Source organism: Marmota flaviventris, chromosome 10 (genome assembly GCF_047511675.1).
Source record: "Marmota flaviventris isolate mMarFla1 chromosome 10, mMarFla1.hap1, whole genome shotgun sequence".
NCBI classification, from domain to species: domain Eukaryota; kingdom Metazoa; phylum Chordata; class Mammalia; order Rodentia; family Sciuridae; genus Marmota; species Marmota flaviventris.
This window is the reverse complement of record NC_092507.1, coordinates 80,027,602-80,038,950: the sequence shown is the minus strand read 5'-3', so window position 1 is coordinate 80,038,950 and position 11,349 is coordinate 80,027,602. Positions and strand designations below refer to the sequence as shown.

Sequence of the window (11,349 nt, the reverse complement as noted above, 5' to 3'; positions counted from 1 at the left end):
AGAATGACAAGACCTGGCCCCCTTCCTCATACCCACACCTGTGCAGACATTGCTAATCAACTGTGGACTCTGTCTGCCTGAGCCTGGAGGGGACCAGGGATTTTTTCAACACGGCTCTGGGCAGCCATGACTAATTAATCAGCTGGCCTAAAGTCACTATGAGAAAGATGAGGGTTAAAAAAGAAAGAAGGGGCTGGAATTGTAGCTCAGCAGTAGAGCGCTCGCCTAGCATATGCGAGGGCTTAGGTTCTATCCTCAGCACCACATAAAAATAAATAAATTTTAAAAAGGTATTGTGTCCAACTACACCTAAAAAAATAAATATTTAAAAAAGAAAAGAAAAAAGAAAGAAAGAAGTCACTTCGGCTCTGGCAAGTGAATTGATGAGACTTGAAAAGGGCAGTCAAACCCTGGATACCATCTCATGTTAGGGCTGAGAGAAAAATGTCCAGCCTATAGTTACACAAGGAGATCTTGTCCCAAACTTAAAGGCCAAATATATCCAGAGGTGGTCCCCTCCAGAATCCCAGAGGCCCCTGATGAAGGACATCTCCAAGGCTCTTGGTTCCCATCAAATGTCCCCACTCAGTGCCCAATCACGTGTGTCTTTAGTGTTCATTTTCTCTTCCTAAAAAGGAACCAAGCATGGTATCTGCCTCCTCTCCCCAACAAAGGGCTTAGGTGGAATTAAAAGGGATTATGTTTGAAGGGGAAAACTAGCCTTTAATCACCAACAGAAGGACACACCAGCCTGAAGGTGCTCTGAGCGGTATGTATGTCCGTCACTAACCCAAAACCTGACCCTGACCTGTTAGCCTCTGCTCCACGCCATCCCCTTGTCCTTGGGTGGTCACCAGCATGGGCTTCGCCAGACAGATACAACTATTGCTCTGGAAGAACTGGACCCTGCGGAAAAGGCAAAAGGTAACGTGTTACCGTCTGTGTCCTAGAAGTGAGGTGTGGAGCAAGTGAACAGATTGGAAGCTTGGGGTGCAGTGGGGGGAGGAGAGCGTGAGGAGTTCTGCGTTGCCATTTAGCCCCGAAGCAGTGTTTATCTGTGTGACTCCTCTGTGAGCCTGTGACCTGTGCCCTTCACAGGATGACATGCTGCTCTATCCCTGGCCACATTAAAATATGCCCCTACCACACACACACAGATGAATCTACTGAATGCCTATCCCTGTCCCCACTCCCCTGGTTTTCACACTCGTCAGCCCAGTCCACCATCTTCTGGAGTATCCACCCCACACAGTAGGGAGAACCCTAATCCCTGCAGAACAAGATCAAAGGAAAACAAGAATGCCCTCCACTAGGTCCCCAGCCATTGATTCCAGGAGGCACACCGGGTTTTCACATTTTGACAATTCCAAAACTGGGAGGCAGCTCACAATCAAGTTACTTTAACCAAACATGTTTTTCTTTCTTCGTGGTACAGAAAAATGACAGTTCATCTTACAACTAGTGGCGTCTTAGATTCAATGAGTATATATTCTGAGCCTCTTCTGTTAGCAGACTTGGGGTTGTGATGTACTAGGGACCTAAAAGCATGAGACACTAACCCCTTGGACTGGCTTTTATGTAGCTGGGGAAATCCGAAGTATATTTTAACACCTAGAGCAATATGAAGTAGCATTGGCCAAAATCCCAGGAGCCACAGGAGACCAGAGAACTCCAAGAGCATACGTATAAATGGCACCTGGCCTCAGTGCAATTTATCTGGGAGGGGGTGAGGAGTGAGTATGTAACTATAAACAATGCACTTTACCACAGCCTTGCAGAGTCCTGCCAGTGACTTAAGGAGCTGATAAGTGGGACAAGGGAGGGGAGCAGGGAGGGCTGAAGAGAGCTGAGATTAGAAAGACTGAGCCAGTCAGCCATGGGAGGAAGACTGGCCATAGGGAGGAAGGGAACAGTGTCTGCCCCAAGCCTCAGTTCACTGTGGGAATAGGGGTGGGGAAGGGTTCAGGGGGAATGTTAGGGAAGAAATGGGCCAAGTGAATACCTTGTCAGAGTCTGGTCAGAGAGAGCTGAATATGGAAAGGTGTTAGCTTAGCTAGAAGCTGGCAACTGCGTTGTAAAAGAACTGAGGTATCCTGAAGGTAGAATTGCAGGACTCAGCTACCTCCTGGGACTGAGGACTGAGGACTGAGGGAAGAAAGTGGGATCCGTAAGATGGAAGCAAAGGCCAAATTCTGTGGAGCTGAAATTAGGATTTGTGCAGAGGCTGCTGCAGAGTCTCTGAGGCCCCCCAGGTTGAGGGATCCCCGCCTGCTGAGTGTCCAGATATAGGACAATAAACTAGCAGGAAGGGGAGCAGGGAGAGACACACTCCAACCATGCACAAGATGGTTCAGAGGCCTGTGTGTGTGTCTCGCACAAGACACAGGCCAGGGGCAGTGGGGGTGGGGACACATAGTTATCCTCAGGCTGTTTTCCTTTGTCAAAGTAGGTGTCACTTCAAATTATCCTTGAAGTTATTTGTGGCCCCCAGGAACCCAGACACTTGATCAGAAACTTGATTTCTTCTAGAATCTTCCCTTCTTGAGTGAAAATATTGACAAAATGTGAACAAGACTCATTTTTCAATTTATTCATCAATTTTCACTTATTCTTTCCATCAACAAATAATTGTCCCCAGGCATGGTGCCCCGTGCTGAGTATACAATGGCAAATAAAAGCATCTAGTCCCTGCCCACCTGATGCATATGTCTATAGACTGCCATGGAAAATCCACTCTGCCATTTTTCACATTTTCTCTCTTAGTCATAATGAATTAAGATTCTCAGTTCATTTTACTCTCAATGTCCCCTTTGTGGCGCTCAAAGAAAACAAACCAGAGGACTGTAGCCACTGGCCTGCAATGATTCCATTGCTCTGGCAAGCACACTGTGGTTACAAAGCACAACCTACTTACAGACCCTGGGTTTGGCCCAGGTGCCCTCACAATCTCTGCTCTCCTTCCCTGCTGTTGGTCGGTCTCTTCCTGTTCTGAAATCTCCACAGTGTGCTCCAAGGGGATGGAGCCGTGCAGGCCAGGAACCTTGGTTCAGGGTCATCATTCAGGGCTGGACATAGGTCTGGGTTGAAAGTCATCTGATGCCATCCTAATGTCCTGGAAACAGAGATCTCTGGTGTGCCTCAAGTTGGCTACCATATTCCAGAATTTTCCAGGATTCCTGGGTAAGAAGGAGACATTCATTATCTCTGAGAGGGGTCTGTGTCTCCTGCCAAAGCTTTTGGCTTTTCTAGAAACTTCTGCCTCTAGAAAATGGTGACTCTAAGAAGAGTACAATACACCAGGCCATAACTTGGCTCCAAAGTTTTTAATTCCTTAAACTTCCATGGTTTTAAGTGTTTACTTTTGTGAGCAGAGTAAGAATGAGAAGTGAAAACAGATAACAAGTTTTCCCATTCCTCCACTCCCAATGCCCAGGGTATAAGAAGATCATTTTCAGGTCCTAGTTCTCCTCCTCCCCACACTCTTTTTTTTCTTGTATCTTTGAGAAGTGTTACTAAGCACCTGGCATAGTACTAAGCGTATTGCTTTATTGAATCCTCACAACAGTTCCAGGAGAGCGAGCTTGATTTTCCCTGTGGGTCCAAATGAGGCAATTGAGACCTCAGGGAAGGATTGATTACTGGTTGGCTGGACCTGGGATTCAAACCATGACTCCAGGACAGCAGGCATGGCCATCTCACTGCACTGTCCCCTTGTAACCAGCACTATCTAATGGGTAGGGCATAGAGATCACCAAGATGAGTGCAGACCATTTATCATCCACCAGAACAATAAATGTAAGTTAATACTGGCCCTGAACCAAGGTAAACTGGGCATGGCCCCTGCCCTCATGGAATTCAGAGCCAGGCAGGAAGATGTTCCCATGCTTAATTACTAAGCAGAATCCTGAGTGCAACTATGGAGTTGAAGGAAGTCCCCAGCTGGTGTGCGGGTGAGCTCTGGGAGCTCAGAGGAGACCTTGGGTGAGAGGCTAGACCTGATTTCCCCAGCAGCTCACGCTTCAGCATGATGAGATTGCTCCCACTGCATGAGACACACACACGATGGCCCATACTGGCTGTGGACCAGGCAGAGCATCAGAAAGGTTTATAAAGATGACTAGTTATGTCTCTTGGCCCTGAGAGCTCACAGCCTAGGGCTCCATGGTGTCTGTACCTGGTCCTACCTTCCAGGTCAGGACAGGAGGATATTAGGGGAAGACCTGAGGGCTCATGGGAGTAGGGTGATCATCATTTCATGGACTCCAGACCTGGGCATCTGTTGTGGCCTTCAAGTCTGGGGGTAATAGGAGGATCAGTGTCAAGGGAAGAGAATGTGACAAATTCAGGAGGCTGGGCAGTCAGCTCCCAGTGCAGCAGCCAGGTCCTGGGTGGTATTTGACCAAGCTGAGTCCTGTCTGGGTTCTCAGTGCAGAAGGGGGAACCGTGCAGCTATTTCAAGCCCTGGCTACCCACTTTTAAATTGAAAACAGACAGGGAGGGAAGTAAATCTAACTGGCTAAGTTAAAATAACAAGCCAAACTCTGCCCTTGCCAGAAACCTGTCCTCCTACTAATAGATAGAATGGTTCCCAGAGGAGGAGAGGAGGTGGAGGAAAACATGTGCTTGTGTGTGAACATGCGCACGCACATACATACACACACACACACACACATAGAAAGGACAAGGAAATACCAATTCAGTAAAAGAGAGAGAGAGAGAGAGAGAGAGAGAGAGAGAGAGAGAGAGAGAGAGAACAAAATAATTTCCACAGATCCCTTCTGAACTTCGACTGGGTTTAATTAAAGTTACAAACATGTTTAAAGGGAAGGGGAGGGGGAGTCCAAGCAGCTCTGAAAACACGTTTTTAGTTACACTGTGGAATTCCTCCTTAGGGTATGCCTGTGCACAGTTGAGCTTCAAGATCAAGGATGCAGCTCTCGGGTGGGGTTAGAGCACAATTCTGGAGGAGGGAGGAGAGGCTGCTGTGAGAACAGACCTGTGCCTGGGCAAGAAATGGCTTTGTGCAGAAGGGAAGTGAGGGGCAGCCCCTCCAAGTCACACGCCCACACTCAGCACAGTCCCACTGACCAGTCCACCCATGTTGTTCAAAATTACCAACCACTAAAAAAAAAAAAAATTACCAACCACTAGACCAGTGGTTCTCAGCGTTGGCTGGATATTGAAATGACCTGAGAGGTGTTTTAAAAAATATCCTGATGTCCCATGGGGCATGACCTGAGGTCCCCATGTGATTCCAGCCTGTAGGACCCTGAAAGCTGCTGATCTAGGTTAATGAAGGTGATTATTTGACTTACAGACAGAAACAGAAGCCCTAATTCAGAGATGTGGAAAGGAAACCAAGCAGAGCAGTACTAGTCTTAAGGCCAAGGAAGGAAGGTGGATTCTGATCTGCCTCCCACTGTGATGGACTTTGAATCACAATGCCTCGCACAGAAAGGACACTTCAAAAACATGGGAGAGCCTGAGTGAGTGGAGGAGAGAGGGTGGGACTAGCATATCATAGAGAGATGAACTATACAGTGTGGGTTTCGAAATCTCAGCCATGAGACAGGGAGGCAGACTGGGACTCATCCCTCCCTCTGTGCAAGCCCTGTTCTGTGTAAGGACCAGGAGACAGTGTGTGGTCTGTTTCTCAGGAAGCTCCATGTTTTCAAACTGGCGAGTGTGCAGTTCCAAATCGAGAAAGGGAGGAGACTGGAATGGACATGGAGGGCAGGCCTAAGAGGTTCCAACGATTTTAATTGTGTTTTCTTGCTCATCTGTCTTTACAATGTGCTGTCACCTACAGTGACCCTGTGACACTTGTGACAATCCTATGAGGCAGTGATCAATGGTTTATATTTGTTGAAGATTATCTTGTGCTGGGCTCTTGATTTTATTATCACAATTCCTTTGGGTGGCAGGTCCTCCTATCACCCTCATTTTTTAAATGAGACCCATGGCCTGGAGAAGTTGAGCAGATTACCCAAGATCTCGTAGCTGAGAGAAGAGGCTGGATAAAACTTGGTCCCAGAATGATCTACTCTTAATCCTCAGTGTACACTGTAAGACAAAATAGTCCTAATCCGGAGATGAGAAAACTGAGGCCCAGAGGTTGAGCATGCCTGAAAGTGGCTGTAACCTAGATCTTCACACTCCCAAATCATCACCAGTGTTTAACATTCCAGACCATCCCCAGGAAGATGTCGCTCCATGGAAGGCAGCACAACTCACTTGGGAGAAAGCCAACATTGCAAACTATTGTCTTAGGAGGAGTCATAAGTGGAGAATCTGGAATGGTTGTCTCATTTCCTTGGTGAAGACACCAGAAACAACTTCTAGTTTCATACTTCGCACGTGTCACTCACATTACTATCTTGCTAAAACTGCTCCCCACCTGGAGGATCCAGAATGGAAGGCGAAAAGCCAGTACACACCTTTGTGGGGTGCAGTTTGTTCAATCTGCAAGGAAGTGCAGAAAGAGCACTGGCCCTGGGAGCAGGGGACTGGATTTTGGCTCCTGTGCTGTCACTGCTGATGTGACACTGCAGATCACCTGCCCTTTCTGAGTTTCTTTCTTCATCTGCAGAATAACAGCTTAAAACAAAGTCTTTATAACCCGTGGCACCAAATTACCTGAAAACTTGCAAGAAATACAAGATCTGCTGGGGTCTACTGAATCAAAATCTGCATCCATGTATATAGCATCATCTGCAAAGACTGAAGCCCATTACCTCCATGACCCTTTATAATCAGTCTTGGGTTAATGCTGTTTTCCAAATTAGACACAGAGTAAAACCCAGCTGGACACAAAAGCTGTTTCATGGCCAGGTGTGGTGGACCATGCTTGTAATCCTAGAGCTTGGAAAGCTGAGACAGGAGGATCAAGAGTTCAAGGCCAGCCTCAGCAACTTAGCAAGGCTCTGAAAAACTCAGAGAGATCCTGTCTCTAAATAAAATATAAAAATGGCTGGGGATGTGGCTTAGTGGTTAAACCCAACCTGGGTTCAATCCCAGATACAAAAAAAAAAGCTGATTGTATAATAAATCAAAGTAGAGGTAGTATAGGAGCAAGAAACAGAGAAGAAAGTTCTTCAGGTCAATGCAATTATACATTATTTAACAATGGGACACATACTAGAAACTGCCTCGTTAGGAGATTTCATCATTCTGTGAACACCAGAGTGTCATTACACAAAGCTCAATGGTATGTCCTTATTATGCTATATGGCTCGATAGTGGTGTGTGTGTGTGTGTGTGTGTGTGTGTGTGTTGTAGTCTGTTTCTCCTAAGGCCATGGCAAAGGACACAAGATTAAACACAAGATTAAATCAAGCACAACAGAAATACAATCACGAGACCAGTGAGCATGAGATCTAAGAGATAGCTGGTGCTGCAACTCCACACACTGTCTTACAAAGAACATTTAGTATGGATAGAATGAGCTTCTGTGGTAGAGCACGTGCCTAGTACATGTGAGGCATTGGCTCAATCCTCAGCACCACATAAAAATAAATAAACAATGACATTGCAGTCTGTCAACAACTAAAAAACATATTTTTTTCAACAGAAATATTTTGACACCTTTTGGCAGGAGTTTGTGTGAGAGCAGGGAACTTTTTGGTAACGATTCTACCCCAAGACCCTGCACATGCAATAAACAATGATTGAATGAGTACAGAAATAAATGAATGGATGAAAGGAGTACATTCTAAAATAATGAAAAAAGGATAGTGATAAATACATAAATCATTTACATAGTCATTTGTTATCATTGTGAAGTATTACGTACCGCACATAGTTACATGTGCTATACTTTTCTGCAGTTGGCAGCACTGTAGGTTGGTTTACACCAGCATCACCACAAACTTGTGAGTAATGGGCCACTCTACAATGTTACAAAGGTGGGAATGGGAATTTGGAAGCTCCATTATAATCTTATGGGACCGCTGTGGTCTATGTGGTCTGTCACTTGGCAAAAGCATGCAGCACATACCCTACCACAAGCCAAGTCCTACAGCTAGCTAGACAGTGCCGAGAAGAAGTGAACATGTTAGTGCCACTGGTCTTTCTCTCTGTGTTTTGTTTCTCCAGATTCGCTTTGTGGTGGAACTCGTGTGGCCTTTATCTTTGTTTCTGGTCTTGATCTGGCTGAGGAATGCCAACCCGCTCTACAGTCATCACGAATGTGAGCCTGGAGCATCCTGGGAGACTCTGCAGGGCCTGTCATTCAGGAAGGTTTTGGGGGTGGGGGCACATGATGTACCAGTAAATAGATCCATCAGCTTTACACAAATTCTAATTTTTAATCCTACACATTCTAAACAAATATGTATACATAATACGGAAAGAATGTGCAAATCTTTTTTTTTAACATATACCTAAACTCTTACCCATTTAAAAGAGAAGAGGCTACAGATAGTTCTCTAACTTAGACCAATTTAAGTATATTTTTCTTTTTCTTTTTCTTTTTTTTTAAACAAGTTTATTATTATTTTTAATTTTTATTTATTTTTTTAGTCATACATGACAGTAGAATGCATTTTGACATATAATACATACATGGAATGTACATACATCAATCATATTGTCTAATCTATTCTGTTGCCCTTCCTATCCTCCCTAATTTAAGTATATTTTTCAATGAAAGAAAATTGATTCAGGGATATATTATACATAATGCTAGAGAAAAATTAGGTGACGGTAAGCTATATAATCATACTTACTAAAATATTATTTCTTGAATCCCTGATGTATCTGGGGACCTTTAATAAACCTTGTGGATGGGGCTCCTTCTGTACTATCATGCTCTTGGAAAGCTCGCACCTTCTGAAGAGAGAAGATGCCTCTGATGTGGAGGCCTGAAAAGTTTTGGAAACTGCTTGGTCCCCTGGTCCTGGTCTTTGACCTCTGTTCATGAGTTTCTAGCCTCCATCTCTCAGTCAGCCTCCTGTCCAGCAAACTCTTAATTCCCCACCTCACCCAGCCAGGAGCCATTATTCTGCAACACTGCAGTATGTATGGGGGGTAGGTGCTCCATACACAGTTGCAGAAGGAAGACAGGGGCCTCCTCTCCTCAGGCACCAGCAGCCTGGTGGAGCCTCCTTGAGCTAACACCTCTGCACACCTCTTACCACAGAGTGATCTGTCCCCCACAATTCTGTCCATGCCTCTGTGACAACATTTGTCTGTCTCTTCACTCTACCAGAGGTTGAGAGAACAGATTGGCTACAGCACCCCACATAGGCCTGGCCTAGTTTAAATGCTCCTGCTTCTTAAGCTATGAATAAAGCAGAGCACCAGAGGGGCCCTGCTCTTTCCCCAAAAGGACCTGCTCCTAGGGCCTGTGTCCTGCTTGGTCTCCATAACTAAATCCTTCTTGTCTTCATTTCCTGTTTCAAAGGTCATTTTCCCAACAAGGCAATGCCCTCAGCAGGAATGTTGCCGTGGCTCCAGGGGATTTTCTGCAATGTGAACAATCCTTGTTTTCAAAGCCCCACCCCAGGAGAATCTCCAGGAATTGTGTCAAACTACAACAACTCCATGTAAGTACCAAGATGTTCCCCGCATGCACAGGAGTAGATGCATGTGCCTGCACACGCAGAGCCTGTAGTACTGAAAGCAAGCCTCGTGGATTGGTGAACCCCTGACCTTTCAGGGCCCAGGAGGATTCTTTCCTGAAGCATTCTACTAGCTGGCAGGGCACTTGGGGAGAATATTCAAATAAAGTCCACATGGACATGATTTCTTCGTTCTTATATTCCCAAAATGTGATCTGGGATCTGATGACAATCCCTTGCTGTGACACGTTCACTGTCTCATGCTCATCCATCTTCTTGGGTGGACTCCCTGAGTGAGAAAAACTTGGTTCCCCTCACTTTTCACCCCAGTCAACTCAACACCCCTCTGTTCCTTTAAAAACCTTCTTAGCCATCTAAGGGCTAAAGAAAAAATGTCACAGATTCTTGTGAGGATAAAAGAAATCAGGCTTACATGGTGAAGTTTACTTCTTAGAGGGAAATGACCAATTCCAAATCCTCTGTTATAATTGCCACTGGTGCCTTTGAGAGGCAGGATCTTGGGATATGGCTTGAGGGTAGTGATTCTTAAACTGGGGGCTAAAGACCTTTCCAAAAAGCTGATGAAAATAGATAAGTCCTCTCCCACAGAAATTGGAGCCAATTGGAGCACAAATCTCGACAGACATTGTGTGTGTGAGCTCAGGGAACTTGTGGAGTCCAGGTTAATAATTTCTGGTCTGAGGTTGAATTTCAAGTCAAATCCCTTAGGATGACAGTTTACCTTTGAAATTCCCTCTTAGAGTACTGGTAGGACATAATGTGGGCATAACCTATACACAGAGGCTCAGGAATATGGACAGAACCATCATCCATCTGCTGTTTTGACCTTGAGCTGCACCTTGCAAAGGTTAAATCTGAAGATCACCTACAAGAGCTTACAGGGGATTGGGCTGGATCCTATTCCTATACATACCAGGTCAGATGGAAAGTGAGGTATTTGGTGACTTCAGTTTTTTTATTAGAAGATACCTTAGTCAAATTTTCATTACTGTAACCAAAGAGCCCCACACAAACAAGTTGGAGGAGGAAAAGTTTATTTTGGCTTGTAAAGTTTCAGTCCATGGGCCACTGGTTCCATTGCTCTGGACCTGAGGTGAAGGGGAACATCATGGTGGAAGGACATGGTAGAGGGAAGCTTCCCAGGTTGTGGCAGCAAAGGGGTGGGGGTGGGGGCTGGGAGAAGACAAACCCTTCCAGGGCATATCCCCAGTGACCTACTTCCTCCAACTAAGTTCCACCTAATTGGGATTGGCCCTAGCCATGTGTGTGTGTGTGTGTGTGTGTGTGTGTGTGTGTGTGTTAGTTACTGGGGAAGACTGAGGGGTAGGAGTTGGGAAGGGGGCTCCCGACTCCACCTGTTCTTGACATTTGAACCAGGAAAGCAGGATTCACATTTCATATGCACATTATAGATGAAATAATGACTTATTCAAGGTATTTTTACTTGCAAGGCACAGAACCCATTCCAATCAGCTTAAGGTCCAGAAGAAATACATGATTTGGATACATGATTTAGACCTTCTCACAAAGACAAGGGTAAAGGCAGGCCACAGGAGAGGAGGGGCAAGAGCTGGAGAGCTGTCAGGAGCTGCTTCTTCAGCTCTTCCAGACTGAACTTTGAGGTCCAGCGTCTCGATCTGTCTCTGTTCATCCACACACCTCTCTCCATGGACCAGTCTCCCCTCCTCCTAGAAGGCCAGGCTGTACCAATCACCCAGTTCACAGCATTTTAACTTGAGCAATCAGAAGAGCACCCTGAATCCTGTTT

At 45.6% G+C, this 11,349-nt stretch overlaps 1 protein-coding gene across 1 annotated transcript in view; it reads left to right on the top strand.

The window, feature by feature from the left end:
• The first annotated feature begins 852 nt into the window (after positions 1 to 852).
• Positions 853 to 11,349, top strand: part of Abca4 (ATP binding cassette subfamily A member 4) — a 157,365-nt gene continuing 146,868 nt past the window's right edge. Inside the window, exons 1-3 of the mRNA XM_071618614.1 lie at positions 853 to 924; positions 8,095 to 8,188; positions 9,404 to 9,545. Coding sequence (XP_071474715.1) covers positions 859 to 924; positions 8,095 to 8,188; positions 9,404 to 9,545 — 302 coding nt within the window. The 5' untranslated portion in view covers positions 853 to 858. The remainder of the gene's footprint in view (positions 925 to 8,094; positions 8,189 to 9,403; positions 9,546 to 11,349) is intronic.